General features: G+C 33.3%; 1 protein-coding gene across 4 annotated transcripts; it reads right to left on the bottom strand.

The window, feature by feature from the left end:
* Window positions 1-15,357: 15,357 nt before the first annotated feature.
* LOC123220577 (class V chitinase-like) lies at window positions 15,358-18,880 on the bottom strand. Of its 4 annotated transcripts, none has more exons than XM_044642837.1 (7): window positions 17,777-18,880; window positions 17,533-17,691; window positions 17,119-17,285; window positions 16,346-16,556; window positions 16,022-16,259; window positions 15,785-15,935; window positions 15,358-15,710 (listed from the first exon to the last, which is right to left on the bottom strand). In XM_044642837.1, exons 1-7 carry the CDS (start codon window positions 18,873-18,875, stop codon window positions 15,396-15,398), a joined length of 2,340 nt encoding a protein of 779 aa, XP_044498772.1. In that variant the 5' UTR covers window positions 18,876-18,880; the 3' UTR covers window positions 15,358-15,395. The 4 variants fall into 4 exon arrangements, with proteins under 4 accessions (XP_044498772.1, XP_044498773.1, XP_044498774.1 ...); XM_044642838.1 differs by having other exon boundaries at window positions 17,533-17,688; XM_044642839.1 differs by lacking the exon at window positions 15,785-15,935 and having other exon boundaries at window positions 15,522-15,710.
* Between the last annotated feature and the right edge of the window lie 317 nt (window positions 18,881-19,197).

The raw sequence follows: 19,197 nt of genomic DNA, 5'->3' as shown, positions 1-19,197 counted from the left end.
ATTCATCCTAATATATTGAAAATACTATTGTGATCTCAACAGTTTATAATATAATATTTATATTATTAATTTATTATGTTTTATTAAATTCTTTAAGGATGTAACTATTTTTTTGAAACTATTGATGGATATATTAAAAATTTGTGAATGTCAAAACAACCTTGTCCTTTATTGAATTTCAAAATCCACTTGAAAGTATCATATTCACCAGCACACCACAACACACACCACCACCCCCCCCCCCCCCAATATTTTGAAAATATGACATAATACCTTCAGTGAAGAAAACCTAAAACCCTAAGACCCACACTACAACTTACACAAACCAGTACTAGAAATTAAAAGAGTTTCCAAAACCCCAACTCAGTAAATGTTGCTTCAATTATTGGTCAACCTAGATCTTGTATAGCCAGTCCTGCCACTGTCATTGATTTAACTTGGTACAAGGGTTCAGGGGCAACAAATAATGTGACCTCTAGTCTTAATCAGCTTGATATTAGTTTAGATTACACTGAGAAACAACAATTACAGGTAAGAAGTGGAGAGTGTCTTCCAATCACAATTAGGTTCAATCTCATTCACCTCTGAACTACACAGATCGACCAACTTGAAAGATATTTTTTTTGTTTCCAGTCTCACAAAAATCTTCTAAGCATTTTAAATTTGTTAGGAAAATAAAGAGAACAAAATTTTTAACCGAGTCTATAGAAATAAAAATTTCTATCAACTCAGATAGAGGACGAGAGCTTGATTACTCTTCAAACACTCACAAATTTATAAGAGAAAAATTTTTATAGGAGGAAATTTTGATTGATGGATGAATTACAAGTGAAGGCAACTAGCCTATTTGTAATAATGCAAGCGCGGTTTGTTACAATTAATAAAACATTTTCTCAATTTGCTTTGGCTGCTAATTGGATGAAGAATTCGGTCAATGCTTAGTCTTCTTTAGCCGAAAATTAAATGCTTTGAATTCTTCTATGTGTCTTGCTGCATGTATTTGCATCATATTATAACATTCCTCCTTGGTGCAAATTTTGGTAACTCTAATCAAATTTCTAAAAAATTCAAATTTATCTCGCGATAGCGCTTTGGTGAAGATGTCCACCAATTGTTCTTTAGTCTTGTACTGTTGCAGAGTTATCTCTTTATTGGCTTCAACTGCTTTGAGAAAGTGATACTTGATCACTGTGTATTTCGTGTGATTATGAAAGACAAGATTCTTGGCCATTGCGATTGCTGATTTACTATCGCATAGAATCTCTATTGCTTGTTGTTGAGCTTCTACCATCTCTTAAAGTATCCTTTGGAGCCAAATCATTTGATTTATTGTCTTTGCAATTGCTACGTATTCTGCTTTTATGGATGATTATCCGACACTTTCTCATTTCTTAAAAACCTAAGAGAATATTCTTGAGCCCAGTGTAAATGAATAGCTAAAAGTACTCTTTATGTTATCTGTAGATCCTACATAATCACTATCATTGTAGCCAGTTAGGTTCGAGTTACTCACAAGATTGAACTAAATACCATAGTCTTTTGTACCCTGTAAGTATCGTAAAATTCTGTTTGCAATTCCATAGCGAATTTGACTGGGATTTTGCATGAACCTTGACAATAAGCTAGTAGCGTACATGATATCTGATTGAAATGCAGTTAGGTAGAGTAGACTCCTATTAAGACTTCTGTAGTGTGAAGCATCTGTTTTCTCAAAACTATCATTTTTTCATTAGTAACAAATAGAGTTACTATTGGATTGCACTTAGACATCTTGAATACTTTGAGAAAATTCTTGGTATACTTTTCTGTGAGATAAATATCCCAAACTTTTCTTGGATTATTTCAACACCAAGAAAATAATGCATCAAGTTCAAATCTATCATCTCGAATGCTTGCATCATATCTTCTTTAAACTTTTTCATCATCTTCTCGTTGTTGTCTGTGTAGATAAGAACATTTACATAAAGAGAGATGATAACAATGTTGTCATTGTGATACTTGATATAGAGAGTTGGCTCGTTTTTACTTCTCATGAATCCTTGATTGGTGAAATATTCATCAATCCTGTTATACAAGGCTCTTGGAGCTTGCTTTGGGCCTTATAATGCTTACTTTAGTTTAAATACATTATCTTCCTCTCCTGAAATCATGAACCCTTGAGGTTACTCCACATATATTTCTTCTTGAAACTATCCATTGAGTAAAGTTGACTTTACATCAAATTGATAAATCTTCCACTTTTTTTGAGTAGTAAGTGTGATAAGAGTTCGGATGGTGTCTAATCGTGTAATTGGAGCAAATGCCTCATTATAATTGATTTCAAATGGTTGTGTATAGTCTTTTGCAACTAGTTTGACTTTGATCTTCTGAGTTGTGCCGTCAAAATTAAACTTTGTCTTGTAGACCTATTTCACTCTAATGATCTCCTTATCTTTAGGATGATCCACTAGCTCCCAAGGATTATTTTTCTCGATGATCTTCACTTCTTGCATGGCCTTCACCCATACTTCTTGCTTTGATGCTGTCTCGAAATCTTCTAGTTCCATAATTGTGAAGTTGCAAGACTCATATATGCCAACAAGAGATCTGACTTTCTGTGATGGTGTCTTAGGAGAAGATTCTTCATGTTGGCCTATGACAATGCTAGTTAAAGTCTTTGGTTCATATTCTAATTGTTCATTAGGCTCTTGTTCCTGAGTTAAAGCCATTGGTTGAGTCAAGACGGTGATATTTCTTTTCTCAACCTTTCCTTGATCCCAGTTCCATGCAACATCATCATCAAATTCCGTATAGATAATTAGTTTCTTGGATTTTAGGTTATAGACTTTAAACCTTTTCAATTCAAGGTCGTAGCCTAAGAAAATTCCTTTTTCTCTTTTCTTATCCAACTTACTTTTCTTTTCTTCTAGTACATGAACATAACGTATACAACCAAAAATTTTGATATGTTTCACTGATGGTTATGTCCACACCATGCTTCAACTGGTGTCTTATTTTGAACAACTTTTATAGGACATCTGTTCAACAAGTAGACTGTTATGTAAACTGCTTCAGTCTAAAATGAATTAGGAAGACCTTTTTCTTTCAGTGTAGCTCTAGCCATCTCCATCACAATTCTATTCTTTCTCTCAAATACACCTTTATGTTTTGGAGCATATCCAACAGTCAGTTGATATTCAACTCCTTCTCCTCATAGAACTTGTCAAATTTTCTAGGGTCTATTCTTTGTCATGATTACTCTTTAGTGTCTTTATGTAATGATTGCTTTGTTTCTCAACATGGTTTTCGAATTTCTTGAATACTTCAAAAACTTGTGATCTTTCACGAATAAAATAAACCCATGTTATTTTGGAGTAATCATCAATAAATAGAATGAAATACTTGTTTGCACTGTGTATGGAAGTTGTCATTAGACTGCATATATTTATACGTTCTAACTCTAATAAGTTGTTAGCTTTCCATGCTTTTCTAGATGGAAACGGTTGATGTTATTGCTTTCCAAGTAAACATACTTCACATACACTATCATTTTCTTGAATATTAGGCAAATTCATTATCACGTTTTTCTAATGGAGAATCTTCAATCCATGGAAATGGAAATGACCAAATCTTCGATGCCACAACCATAGGTCATCATGTTATGCCTTCATAGCTACTTCATATGCATACCTCCATTGATTCGGAAACTTTGTTACTCCATCTTTAAAACTACAATCACCAGACTTCTATTATTTTTATCATAAATAGTGCAAATGTCTCTTTCAAAGTGAAGAGAGTAGCCGCTTTTAATCATCTGGCTGACAATGAGTAGATTATGCTTTAAGTAGGGAACTAGAAGGACATTCTAGATGAATCTTACGCCTTTCTTTGTTTCTACAACAATCGTACCTTTCCCTTCTGCTTCCACCAGTGCTCCATTGCCTAGTCTAATTTATGATTTGACTAATGGATCAATATCACAAAAAATACTTCCATCTCTAGTCATGTGATTGCTATAGCCACTATCAATAAGCCATTTATTTATTTTTTTGCTTCAAATACTGATGGACCAGCATAAAAAGGTACTTTGTTTTCTTCCTTGTCTTTAGAGTAATTTGTTTGATGGTTTACTCTGAAGTGACATTTTTCTTTCATACCCAAATTTGTGACAATTCAAACATTTTGGCTTCCCATGAAACCAACAATCTTTCTCCAAAGGACTCGTTCTTTTACAAATTCCACAAGATGAATATTTTTTATTAGTTGTATTTTTGGAACTCTCCCCTCTTGAAGAATTTTCAATTGTTTTCTTCCATTTAGGTTTCAGCTTTTGAGAGTGTACCTTAAACTTTGATTGGAACACACTCTCCAACAAACCTTCGTTTTTATGGCTTATCCATTTTTCATAAGCCTCTAAAGAACTCATCAATTTTGTAAGTGATAATCTATATATATATATCTTTTGACTCTGCAATTATAGTCATTACAAAATCATATTTTTCAGTGACACTAATAAAAAATTTCACTATAATTTTACAATTAGAAATATTTTCTCCATAGACTCTCAATTGATTCACTTATTCTTTCAATCTAGAATAGTAAACATTTGTAGTCTCAGGCTCATTTATCCTAATATTTTCAAAATCTCTTCTAAAATTTTGTAATTTAAAAGAGCATACCTTCTCATTACCATGAAATTCTTCTTGTAAGATATCCCAAACGTTTTTGGCACTTGGAGTTTCTTTAATTCTGGGAATATATCATCTAATAGCGCTTGTTGTGGATAAACAGAGCCCCTGAATCCTTCATCCGATTATCCTCCAATGCCCTTTGTTTAGCTTTTGAAGAATTAAATGTCTCTTCCGGAAGATTGAACCCAAATTTGACCATATCCTATAGATTTTGGGATTGAAAAAACTTGCTCATCTTGATGTACCAATAATCATATTTATTGCTAGTGAATATTGACACCGGGACTAGGACAAATAATTGACTCATATCAGCCATAAAGATGATACCCTCAAGTGACCGAACCTAGAAAAATAGTAAGTGTATATGTAAATTAATATACACCAGGATAGTTCCTAGGAAAGACTGGTGGGGACAAAACTTATTTAAAAACCAACCTCCTTATATAGAACTTTTAGACATGCATATAACATAAAAACCACTCACTGTCTTACACCAGGCTCTGATACCCACTGCTAGGAAAATAAATAGAATAAAATTTTTAACTAAAGAGTTTATAGAAATAAAATTTTTTATTAACTCCAATGGAGCATGAGAACTTGATTACTCTTCAAACACTCACAAATTTATGGGAGAAAACTTTTTGTAGAAGGAATTTTTGATTGATAAATGAATTACAAGTGAAGGCAACTAGCCTATTTATACAAATGCAGAGGCGGTTTGTTACAATTAATAAAACATTTTCTCAATTTACTTAGGTGGCTAATTGAAATAAGAGTTTGGTCCATGTTTAGTCTTCTTTAGCCGAAAATTAATGATGATAGTTTTATTGACAGTCTTACTATTTTGATATATTATTTTAGATTGAAATAACTAGTAAAATAAATATACCCTAACAATACACTGTACGATATATATAACCTTGTAAACAGGGCCAAAACCACCTTCGCCAAGCTTGTTTTGAAATGAAAATCTGTCTGTAGCTGCTTCAATCTCAACCCAAATATATATTATCAAATTAGGATCGTTTTTCGTAATATCTCCACAGGGTACATCATTTGATCGTTCGGCTGAGTCTACCATTCCTGTCAACCACGAAAATAAAATGAGTTCATCATTTGATCGTTCGGCTGAGTCTACCATTCCTGTCAGCCATGAAAATAAAATGAGAACAAAGCCTTTGATGATAGACATATTTGTTAACGCATGTTAAATAGAAATTTGGCAATATTCACCCGGAGCCCAATTTTGAATAATCAATTAGATATTTAAATAATATGTCATCATGTTATCAAATCATACGATAACATAGAACATCTAAGTTCTCAATATTTAAAATTGGGTGTATATAATATTGCTATAAAATTAATGGATAAAGCCGGAACAGGTTACCTTATCTTTTGAGCTTTCTCATCCAGCAATAGATAATGGCAAAGCCTAGTAAGAGAACAGCAGTTGCAGTTGTCGTCCAAACTATTACTGTCATACGCCTATTACGTCTTTCAATTTGATCACTTTCCTGAGTTGGAAAATTAATTCTATCCTCTTCCGCTGAAAATTTTACAGATCAAATAGTTTTAAAAAAAAAAAATCAATAGGATTATGAAGCACACGATGGTACTGTAACCTTCAGGTGGGAATAATGAATCCTCAACTTTTTCCTTACGGAAATGAGTTCCTTTCGAACATGACGGTAGTGAAAGTGGCTGTGAAGTCCTTTTTCAACAGTAAAACACAACTTACAACTTACGCTCACAATATAATTACGAAAGAACAATGTTATGCGTATATAATTTTTTAATATATAATTAGATATATAAATATTATATAATTATGTAATTACATATTATTTTTTATTTAATTTAAAATAATTCAATTATATTATGATACATTGACAAGAATACTAACTAATCAAGAGAATTCACATACACAAGAACAATTTGGAAATTCTCTTTTTATTTTTCCCTTGAAAAAAAATACAATCACCAATTATTTATATGATTTTACAGCAATTATATGCCAATTGTCACCAGTTGTCACAACTACATCAACACCGTTGATCAAACTCTAGATCTAGTTGTCTGCAGAACTCTTTGTTGAAACTCCAGAGCCATGCTCATTCACATGAAACAAGCAACTAAAGTCTTGCGGAAACACACACACTGCGTGAACTTTTCTTCAAGAGGCTAAGAAAATCTCGACACTAAACTGTTCATTTTTTCTTCATTATTGAAACAGTGCGTTTGGGCTATACACCATTTCACTTATACTGTTGTTGTTTCACTAACCCCTTTTCTCACTCCATCACATGCCTGCCTTTATCACTCAACTCAATTTTACTCAAACATCCTCCCTTAATTCTAACATTGTGATGTTCAAATTGAACCAGAGGAAAATTGAGTAAAACAACTCTAGCTACTACAAATGCTCTTCCTCCTGCAGGTTTTTGTTAAATTCCTTCTACTCCTTTTGAGTCTACACACCCTCTTTACTTCATTCTCCACTGCTCCCTTGAGCCTTAAACATCTGTTACACTATCCTCTTAGAACCTGTGCAGTTATTTCACCGTTCTCTCTGGAAACCATCTCTACTTGATAATCTTCATTCTCAATATTTTTTACTACTTGCAGCCTATCTCGAAGCATTATAAATCGATCAATAGATAATGCCTTCGTGAGCACATCAACCACTTGATGTTGAGAAGGCACATATTGAATTGAAACTAACTTGGCTGCAACTTGTTCACGTATATAATGGACATTTATTTCTATATGCTTTGTCCTCCCATGAAACACTGAGTTTGCTGCTAAGGAAGTAATACTCATATTGTCGCACCAAATTACAACTTTGCCAAAATAGTCTACCTTTAGTTTTGCAAACAATGACTTCAACCAGGCTAATTCTGCAGCAATTTGACTTAGAGCTCTGTATTCTAATTCAGTGGAGGATAAGGCAATAACCTTTTGCTTTTTAGAGCTCCACTGGATTAGAATTCCCCAAGAAAAACACAAAAGCCACTTGTGGACCTTTTGTCCTCTATATTCCTAGCCCAATCTACATCTAAGAAGGCTTCTAGCTTCAACAAATTAACAGGTCTAAAGATTATACCATGCTACAGAGTACCTTGAACATATCTTAAAACTCGTTTTACTGCCTGCCATTGTAACTGAGTAGGCTCTTTAAGGAAGTGGCTCAACTTCTTCACTGAAAAAGAGATGTCAGGTCGTGTAAGAGTGAGATATTGAAGTGCTCAGATAATACTCCTGTACACTATTAGTCTTTCAAACAAAGGACTGTCTCCAATAAAAAGCTTACTGCCTACTGCTATAGGAGTTGACACAACATTATAGTTTTGCATATTGGCCTTGATTAACAACTCTGATGCTTACTTTGTTTGACATAACAACAATCTAGCTTCACTTCTTTTAGCTTCTAACCCTAAAAAATAATTCAACTCCTCCAAATCCTTCAAGGAAAACTGATTACTAAGGTCACCAACTAGCTTTGTAATAAATTCAGAATCTAGACCAGTAAGTAACATGTCATCTACATAAATAAGTATTTACACCACTGTAGTTTCTTGCTTAGAGATGAACAAACTTGAATCAGCCATAAAATTTTCAAATACCGTATTGATCAAGGCTTGTTTCAATTTGTCATACCAAGCCCCTGGAGCTTGTTTTAGCCCATACAGTGCCTTTTGTAGTTTGCATACAAAACCAGGATGATTTTGATCCTCAAAGCCTTGAGGTTAAGTCATGAACACCTCTTCTTGTAGATCTCCATTGAGAAATGCATTATTAACATCTACTTGGTGAATTTTCCACCCAAATGAAACTATTAATGAAATTACCACTCTTCTAGTAGTTGATTTCACCACTGGACTAGAAGTTTCCAAAAAACCAACACTAAGGGTTTATTAAAATCCCTTGGCCACCAACCTGGCTTTCAATTTATGTAGTGTTCCATCAACATTCATCTTGTTTTTAAAAATCCACTTATGATTAACCATATGAGTAGCTTGTGATGTAGGAACTAGGATCCAAGTCTGATTCTTTTTCAATATATCAAATTCTGCTTGCATTGCTTGAAACCACTTAGGATCATCAAGTGCATCTACTACAGACTTAGGTTCTGCAATTTGAGTTTCTGACACATAGGATTTTGGTTGTGAAATGGTACCTGTTTTAAGCCTGGTCACCATAGGATGCCTAGAGCACTATAGAGCTCAAATTAGAACTAGACCACATGTATTCTTATCAGCTTTACCATTGTGAGACTCATTAATATTAACACTCACACTAAAAAGATCAACTTCAAGATTTGCAGATGGAAATGCATCATTACTAGATGTGTTTGATGTCTCAAAAGATGAAGAAGTCTCATTCGAACATGAAACTTTAGGATTATTTTCACATGAGGTTAGGTCCAAACAATTTTTCATGGAATTCTCAATATTGTGAGACAAAAGAACTGGTTCTAAGAGAACTTTTGAATCTGAATTTGAAATAGGGTTGGTTTCAATATGTTGTTGAGCTGTGTTTAGAAGCTCAAGACCTTATCTAGTGCTTTCAAAGTACATTTCAGAAACTATATCAGATTGATTAGACTTATTTTGAGTTATGAACAAACTCAACAATTGACTGACTTTAAGAAGCAGAAACACATTTTCTTTGACATATTTAGTTCCAAAACCTGGATCACGTTTAAAAGGATACTCTGCTTCATCAAATTTGACACTTGCAGCCACATAAACTATCCCACTAGTACTTAGACATTTATAACCCTAATGATTGAGACTGTAGCCCAAAAACACACATTTTTGAGTATGAAATTCTAGCTTGCGTTTATTATAAGGTCTAAGATAAGGATAACAAGCACATCCAAAGGCTTTTAACTACTTATAGTTGCGTATTTCATTGAATAATATTTGAAAGGGAGATTTAAATTCCAAGACAAACAAAGGTTGTCTATTAATGAGGAAAACAACTGCTTGGAATGCATACCACCAGAAGGGTAATGGCATATGGGCTTGAGCTAACAAAACTAAACCTAACTCAACCAAATGTCTGTGTTTCCTCTTGGCTCTCCTATTTTGTTGATGGGTGTATGGACATGGATGCCTAAACTCTATCCTATGAGATTTCATATACTTGTCCAAAAGCCTAAACTCTCCCCTCATTCCTCCCTCCCACCCAATCACTTTGAACTACTTTTATCCTCCTATCAAACTGTTTTTCTACAGTTTTATGAAATTGTAAGAACACTTGATACACTTGAGCTTTAGACTCTAAAGGATATACCAATGTAAATCTAAAATAATCATCTAAGAAATAAACATAGTATTTAAAACCTTCTTGAGAAACAATCGGAGCTGGTCCCCACATATCAGAATGAATCAACTCTAGAAGAGCTTTAGCTCTTGAATTTGATATAGGAAAATTAAATTGACTACTTGACCATACTGACATTCCACACAAAAAAAATCTTTATTGGAAACACTATAAATTGTGAACATAGTACTCAACATTTTGCTCAAAGTTTTCTTACATGGGTGGCCCAACCTCTTATGCCATATAGCAAGATCAATTTTATTTGATTGTAAAACAACTTTATTTTCATCCATGAAATAAAGAGTTTTATTTCTAGGATATGAAAACCAAGACTGACCAGGACTTAGACCAAAAGATGGAACAACTAGCTGATATAATCCTTCTTTAATAGCTCATTGCAAAAACACTAGTTTGGTTTTCCTGCCCTTGATAACACAAAACTTATCAGTAAATTCAACTGAAATTGAATTATCCACCACAAGTTTAGAAATGCTTATGAGGTTTTTGGTTATCTTTTGTACACAAAGAACATTTAGCAAAGTTAATGGATTTTTGTGATAAAAGAGTGGAAAGGATAATGTAACCTGTGTGAGTTAGGTAAGCATTCCCCACTGCCAACCTGGAGTTACTGCTTCCCAATGTAAGTAGTGTTCACATCCACTTTTCTAAAATCAGAAACAATATGGTCTGTCGCTTCAGAATCGAGAAACTAGTTAGGATCAACCACTACTTCAGGTGTTGCAATGAATGACTTTGCAAAAATACTTGCATGATTGGCTAACATCCTGTTTTTATCAAATTTGTTTTCTGAACTACCTTGTATACTTCCAAAACTAGTAAAACTAGATTGACACATCAAACTACTATTAGCCAACTGTTGATGCTCTTGAGACATGCCTTGCCTCTGAATGGGAGCTTGTGACATAAAAAGTGCAGTGGTGGACTTTTGAATCTCATTCAGGTCATTTTGCTGAATGTTACTAGTCACCCCTGAAGACACTTTCAAATTTCCAATATAGGTTACATCGAACCTATGATAGCAATTCAGAGCAATGTGCCCTGGCTTCCCACACATCTGACACACAACTTTAAGTTTTTGAAGGTTTTACCTCTTGGCTCTTTCACTATTAACCACATTTGATAACATTATACGTATTCATATTCCTAAACTTCTTAGGATTCCTATCACTTTGATTCTTCCATGAATCTTGACTTTCAGATCAAACTTGATTTGCATAATTTGTTGTACTACCATATACATCTAAACTGAGACAGTTATTTTGATTCAGGCGCTGCTCGAATTTCTGCAACAGAAACTTAAGTTCTGCTAGCGTGATACTACCATTCAATCCATCTAGTCTAGAGTATACATGCACTATTATAGGATCATACTCAACACCTAAACCATCAACAATATATGTAATAAGTTCTCCTTCAGATATAGCCTGACCACTTGCATTTAATGCATTTGCTATTTCTTTCATCTTTTAGATATAACTACTAATACTCAACATTCCTTTTTTTAGTGTCTGTAAAGTATTCTTCAAATGAACTACTCTAACTTTAGACTTAGTCACAAAATAAGCCTTTAAAGCTCGCCAAACCTCACACGCTATGGCCTACTTAGCAACATTATCAAACATTGATTCAGATATCGAAGCTAATAACCAACTCATTAACAGTTTATCATACCTTTTCCATATCAAGTATTGACGATTAAACTGTTTCATAGTACTAGTTTCAGAATAATTTTGTGTAAAAATGAAATGAGAAAGACATTGAATCAAACCTGTTAAATGATCTTCTAAATCATGTGCGTCGACAGTGACCAATGCCTGAGCTTTCCATATCGATAGTTCTCTTCAGTTAACCTCAGATTTACAATTTGAAGGTTTGTAGTAGAGAAGTTTCCAAACTGTGGCATCACATTCATCTGAGCCATCTTGCTACTGTTACATTGCTATGAGGAACTAGGACTAAAAGAATCAAACGCAAAATTTGCCATTGACGTTAGTCAGTAGCTTTGATACCATTACAAGAATACTAACTAATCAAGAGAATTCACATACATAAGAACAATATGGAAATTCTCTTTTTATTTTTCCCTTGAAAAAAAAATACAATCATGAATTATTTATATGATTTTACAACAATTATACACCAGTTGTTGCTAGCTGTCACAACTACATCAGCACCGTTGATCAGACTCCAGATCTAATTGTTTTCAAAACTCTTTGTTGAAACTTTAGAACCATGCTCTTTCACGTGAAACTAGCAACTAAAGTTTTGCGGAAACACACACATTGCGTGAACTTTTCTTCAAGAGACTAAGAAAGTCTCGACACTAAACTGTTCATTTTTCTTCATTATTGAAATGGTGCATTTGGGCTATACACACCATTTCACTTATACTGTTGTTGCACCACTAACCCTTCTTCTCACTCTATCATATGTCTGCCTTTATCAGTCAACTCAATTTTACTTTGACATTGGAGACGCAAATAAAAAAGAAAGAAAAATAGTCTCACATCTAATAAACTTGAATAAAATGAGTGGTATATAAGTGTGTGGATTAGACCTTAACACAACCAATTGGTTTTATGCAATATAAGTTTCAATCTTCACACTTGTAAACCTAATATATATTTCTAATATGGTATTAGAGCACAAGCCAAATGACAGGTTTAACAGCTTAAGTGTTCTTGGATATAAGTGACAACACACCCAACCAAAAATTGGCTGAGCTAAATGGAGGGTCTAACAGCTTAGATGGTTGCACTTGAGCGAGAGTGTTGGAGACTCAAATAAAAAAAAAGAAATAGAGTCTCACATTTAATAAACTTGAGTAAAATGAGTGGTATATAAGTGTGTGGATTAGACTTTAACACAAGCCAATTGGTTTTGTGAATATAAGTTTCAATATTCACACTTATAAACCAAATATATATTTTTGATATACGTTATATTCAATTATGTATTCAAAATTATGTATACATGGTTTTATTGAATTCTAGCGGAGAAGACTAATGTAGGAATCAGTGAGAAACACAAGTAGAAGACTAATGTAGGAATCAAGCTACGAGAAACACAAGTAAACAAGTCTGCATCGCAACTTTCTGCCGAAAGAATCCAATCAAGCCATCAAATGCAAAAGCTGGAGCATGGAAGTTTGTGTCTCAATTCAACGTCGTAAGACAATTCCAAATGAGTGATTTTCCAAGTGGAGAAGTCCAACGTAGAAATGGGGTTGGAGAAGAATAACGTGGAAATGGGGTTGTCTTATGAGACACGTAAAACTATATTAGAGGTAAAAAAAATTAGCGTTCCATAAGATCAATGTATACATTTATAATGGATATAAATATTTGTACAAACATTGATGCGTTGTCATGTGATGAAGTGTTTTATTTCTACTTTAAAAAACATAATTCTGAAATGAGTTCTTTTCAAATGGAGAAGACTAAGTATGAGTCTTTGTTACGCTTTTGAAATATTGATTTATTTAGTATAATGATTATAAGTTTGGTCACTATACTTTGAGTTTACTTACCCAACAAATGTATTGCTCGATTGTTAATATAATCCCAATATCATGTCATACTAGATATAATTTGGAGGTCATAAGATGATTCTTTATCTCCAACACCAACTGAAATTTCAATGAAAACTCTGCAATTAAAACCCAACAAGAATTTCTTTTCTTATTCCTTTTACACAGCCACCAAAAAAAAACACTGAATACTGCACATAACTTATCTTTATGCTTTGTGAATGTTTGTTTATTATCCAGAGTTACAAATGAAACTACAAAAATCAAAGGGCAATAAGAAAGCTTCATCCTCTTTGCGCAGTCATTTGACTTTCACTCAAAACTGAGGTCTTCTTCATCATCAAGTTCCACTACTGAGGAATCATATAGAAAGAACACAATTGCAAACAACTATGCTGCCAAAAGGTATTTGGCCCTCTTTCTGAAAGTTTTCTCCTCCTCTGTCTTTTCCCTCTTAGGTTTTGTCTTCGGCTTTGATTCTAATAAACAAAACATTTAGTTTGAATATCATAACTGTATCTGATAAGAACTTATCAACCAAATTTAACCAGAAATCTGAGATAGGAGCTTCAGAAAGAGGGGCAAAACAGAATTAAGCATGAAATTTTAGCTTCTTCGCAAAATAATCCATAAGTAGGACTACAATTCTGATGGGTAGACAAAATAAGAACACTCATATGGTCTAGAGAGTGATTAATGCAAGATGCTAACCTTCACCTTAACATTAAAAATAAAAAAGGGATCTAATCATTCACGGCGTGTACTGTGAGAGAAATTGGCGGAACATCTTACCCCTTCTCTCACAATGAGGTGACATTAGAACCTCCTTCACTATTCCTTTTAGGCCTACAATTACAATTCTGAGTAAGATCTATCCCACGATAACCCAGAAGGAATATTCAATTTTAATACCCATCCTTCTCCTTTTGGGGAAAGAGAAACCCTTGCGTCACCAAAAGCCCCTAGAACACATAATAACACTGTGATAGTAGAATTTATCTCAGATTATTGTTTTGTGAAGGACAAAGATTCCATGATTGTGCTTCTTCAGAGAAAACTTAGAGATGGACTATACCAGTTGAGAATCCCCTCCACTTATTCAAATTTGGGTAGATTTCAGTCAGTCACAAAAAATTCCAATGTCTTCTGTCCTGCTGCAAAGTCTGGTGAGGTGTGTGATGACTGTAGCAAGGACTTAACTAGTGAAGTGTCTCCTAAAGAGAATAAAGAGGTCCAAAAGTCGAGTCATTTTCAACACTGTCAAGGTACCTACATGGTCTGGTGCGGTGTGTGATGATAGTAGCAAGGATTTAACTGATAAAGTGTCTCTTAAAGAGAATAAAGAGGTCCAAAAGTCTAGAGTCATTTTCAATACTGTCAGGGTACCTGTATGGCACAAAAGACTTAGTCATGCAAATTCAAAAGTGCTCTATGTTGTGTTTCATCAGTTAGGTTTAAGTAAATGTAGTAGTGCAGAAAAATTTTCATGTATTGAATGTGATTTTGCAAAGTTACATCAGAAACATTTTCCTATCTCTACTTATAAAACCAGTACCCTTTTAGAAATTTTGGATACTGATGTGTGGGCCCTACTCCATTTTTCACTGATGAAGGTAGATATTACCTCTTGTTTGTGGATGATGGTTAGTTGAACTATGTATGCATTTATTTATAATTAAATCTTATGAAATTATGTATAATTTTATAATTAGGTGATTTTGAATTAAAAATAATATAACACTTAATCATATGATAATATATCATCTGCATATTCAATTAAATACTTAAAACTAAGTACACATAATATAACAATATTAGTAATCTCAAAATGTTTATTGTAAGGCTCATCTAGCTAACACATCCGACATTGATACATTGTTAATTGATGAAGTGCTCCCTGAAAAACCTTCCAACTGCACAATAGATTTATTTGGCTGATCTTGTTTCCAAAAAGCAGGCTTCTTCGGAATCATCATATCTATGTTTTCATTTTTTAGCATGGTGGAAATGTTCAACATGGATGGTCTATCAACTGGATTTTCTTGGACACATAGCAATCCAATTTGCAAGCATCTCAGTAATTTACAAGATGAATATGTATCGTTCAATGATTCATCCATAAACTCCATGCCTTTGCCGACATTCCACAACTCATTTGCCTGAAATTGTCAAATAATTTGGATTTATCAAACTTGTACTTTTAACTGTAATATGAATTATTTTGGAAACTTACATATTCAAGAAGATTCTGACTTTCATTCGAACCATATAAAAAGGATATCCTTTTGCCACTAATGATTTGTAAAAGAAGAACCCCAAAACTATAAACATCAGATTTAGTTGAGTATCTGCCATTATGGATATATTCAGGAGAAACATAACCGCTGCATTGAATTATAACAAATAATAAGCAACTTCTAAAATATTTTTGTACCAAGTAAAATAAATATTGACAATAATACATACTTACAGCGTTCCAACAATACGGCTTGTGTCTGCTTCAAGATCATCTTTTGAAAATATTCTAGCCATTCCAAAATCTGATATTTTGGGTTTCATTTCTCCATCTAATAAGACATTGCTAACTTTTATATCTCGATGGATAATAGTTAATCTTGAATATTCTTGAAGATATATGAGTCCTTGAGTCACTCCATCAATAACTTGAACACGTTTTTCCCAATCCAAAATATGTCGTCTAATGGGATCTGCATCAAACTCATTGGTGAACAATGCAAATTATTATAAATTAGGCTAACATTAACAAGAAAAGAATTGCACATAAATTTTATACCGAAAAGGTAGGAGTCTAAGCTTTTGTTCGGCATGTATTCATAGACGAGCATCTGTTGTCTTCCGTCAATGCAATAACCTAGAAGCTTGACTAGATTTACATGTTGGAGCTTTGCAGTCAGCATAACTTCATTTTTGAATTCCTCGTAACCTTGTTTGGATGTTTTTGAAAGTTTCTTTACTGCTATTACCTGCCCATTTGGTAGTATGCCCTGGAAAAAAAAAAATTAAAACACTATAGTAGTTAATTGGTAGTTTTTTTTTTTTTTTTCCAAGTAAACTAATTTTTATTAATTTTCTATCCTCCTGAAATGATGGCAGATTCTAACATAAACAAACAAATTAACTTGTTATAATGTAATTGAATGATTTTAAATTAGAGATAAAATAACTTATTAAATTTCTTAATTATATAATAACATATTAGTTTATTTATATCTATTAGTATCTACTGCTAGTGAGTAAGATTATGTGCATGAACAATAAGTTTAATTTATATATTAATGAAAATATATCATCATGTGATTAGCTTTTATTTTAGTTTAAATTTAAAATTACATAATGATATATCATCATTAATATACCAACTAATATTTATTACTAGTATGTATAGTTTTATTGACAGTATTACTATTTGATTTTAAATTTAAAATCATATAGTAACATATCATCATTAATACATTAATTAGTATTTACTATTTTGATATATTATTTTAGATTGAAATAACTAATAAAATAAATAAACCCAACAACAGACCATTCGATTAATATAACCTTGTAAACAGGGCCAAAACCACCTTCGCCAAGCTTGTTTCGAAATGAAAATCTGTCTGTTGCTGCTTCAATCTCAACCCAAGTATATATTACCAGATTAAGATCGTTTTTTGTAAAATCTCCACAAGGTACTTCATCATTTGATTGTTTGGCTGAGTCTACCATTCCTGTCAACCAGGAAAATAAAATGAGAACAAATCCTTCGATGATAAACGTATTTATTAAGGCATGTTAAACAGAAATTTGGCAATATTCACCGGGATCCAATTTTGAGTAACCAATTAAATATATAAATAATATGATGACATATTATCTAATCATACGATAACACATAATATATAAGTTTCCAGTATTCAAAATTTGGTGCATATAATATTACTCATAAAATCAATCCATAAAACTGGAACAGGTTACCTTTTCTTTTGAGCTTTCTCATCCAGCAATAGACAATGGCGAAGCCTAGTAAGAGAACAGCAGTTGCAGTTGTCGCCCAAACTATTACTGTCTTACGCCTATTACTTCTTCTAGTTTGATCACTTTCGTGAGTTGGAAAATTAATTCTATCCTCTTCTGCTGAAAATTTTACATCCAAAAAAAAAAAAAAAAAATTAATAGGATAATGAAGCGTGAATATTTGGATTAACACTAATATATTTACCTGCAGCTCGAGAAAGCTCCCAATTATAGTCCATGTAGACTTGCCACACAAAGTAACCAAGTAGCTTCTTTTCTTTGGCATAAGAAATTTTGATTCTAACGACTTCGGCATCATCAAAGCCAATCCAAGATGTCCCTACTGTGAAGTATTTCACCACATATGTTGCATTGAACGTAATATTAGGTCCATATGGTTCGATATAATCTCTCTTGATTTGATTATAACTCACGCCTCCTTCGTCCTTGTTAGCTGGTCCCCTTGCCGGTGCGCCAATACCATTGACCTGAGGATTGACAAGTTCCCATGCATAGCCATACAGAGGCAAACAGAAGACAAGCTTATTAGATGATAGTCCTCCATTGATCCATGCCATTATAGCATAATCAGTATTATTAATACAACTTGGATCATACAGAGCTGAAGGAGCAGCTGTAAAGTTTGTAGTTGTTGGCTTTTTATAATCACAAGTAACAACATGAACCCAGTTCAAGTACTTCTGTGTGGAGTCTATTGGAAAAATTGCCGAATCAGAATAATTTGGTAAATGTTTAACTGAGGCAGTCAAGATAAGTTGCGACTGCCTTGAGTTTCTTGCCTCTTGAACAGCAGCAGTTCGCCATTCTCTGAATAGAATTCCCATATTCAACATTTCATTGCTTGTGTTTGCATGAGTATACCAAAGATCTAGGCCTTGAAAGCCATAAAGCCTGGCCATTTTTATTGATGAATCAATGAAAGATTTTCTCTGAGAATCATTGCTTAACAATGAGGAAAATGTTGACCAAGCGATATTTGTGCCTCCAATGGACAAAAGTGTGCTGACTGATGGGTTCTTTTGCTTCGCAGTGTCTGTGAAATTGGAGATTAGTAGTTCATCATAAGGTGATGGAAAAGATAGCTGGTATGTTGTGGTATTCAAATCAGCAAAGCCATAAATAAGATGGGTGAAGAGAGAAGAATTTATGTTGGAAATGGGTAGCTCATAACTGTATGTTGATTTCCAATAATAACCAGCTCTGACCCAAGTTTGCGCCATTGAAGGGCGCAACTCGTGAGAAAGAAAAATATAGAAGACGATGAGGACAATCTTGGATACCATTGAAGAAAATTAATTACTTGAGAACGATGATTATTCGTGAGTTTCTATAAATAAGCACACAATGGTGCTGTAACCTTCAGTTGAGAATAATGAATCCTCAACTTTTTCCTTCGGAAATGAGTTCCTTTCGAACATGACGGTAGTGAAAGTGATTGTGAAGTCCCTTTTTAACAGTAAAATACAACTTACAAATTACGCTGACAATATAATTCTGAAAGACCAATGCTGTGTGTGCATATTTTTTTAATACACAATTAAATATATAGATATTATATAAGTATTTAATTATATATTATTTTATATTTAATTATTTTATAATACA

Source organism: Mangifera indica, chromosome 7, assembly GCF_011075055.1.
Source record: "Mangifera indica cultivar Alphonso chromosome 7, CATAS_Mindica_2.1, whole genome shotgun sequence".
NCBI classification, from domain to species: domain Eukaryota; kingdom Viridiplantae; phylum Streptophyta; class Magnoliopsida; order Sapindales; family Anacardiaceae; genus Mangifera; species Mangifera indica.
Note: the sequence above shows the minus strand (reverse complement) of the source record. Positions and strands in the feature narration are given on the sequence as shown.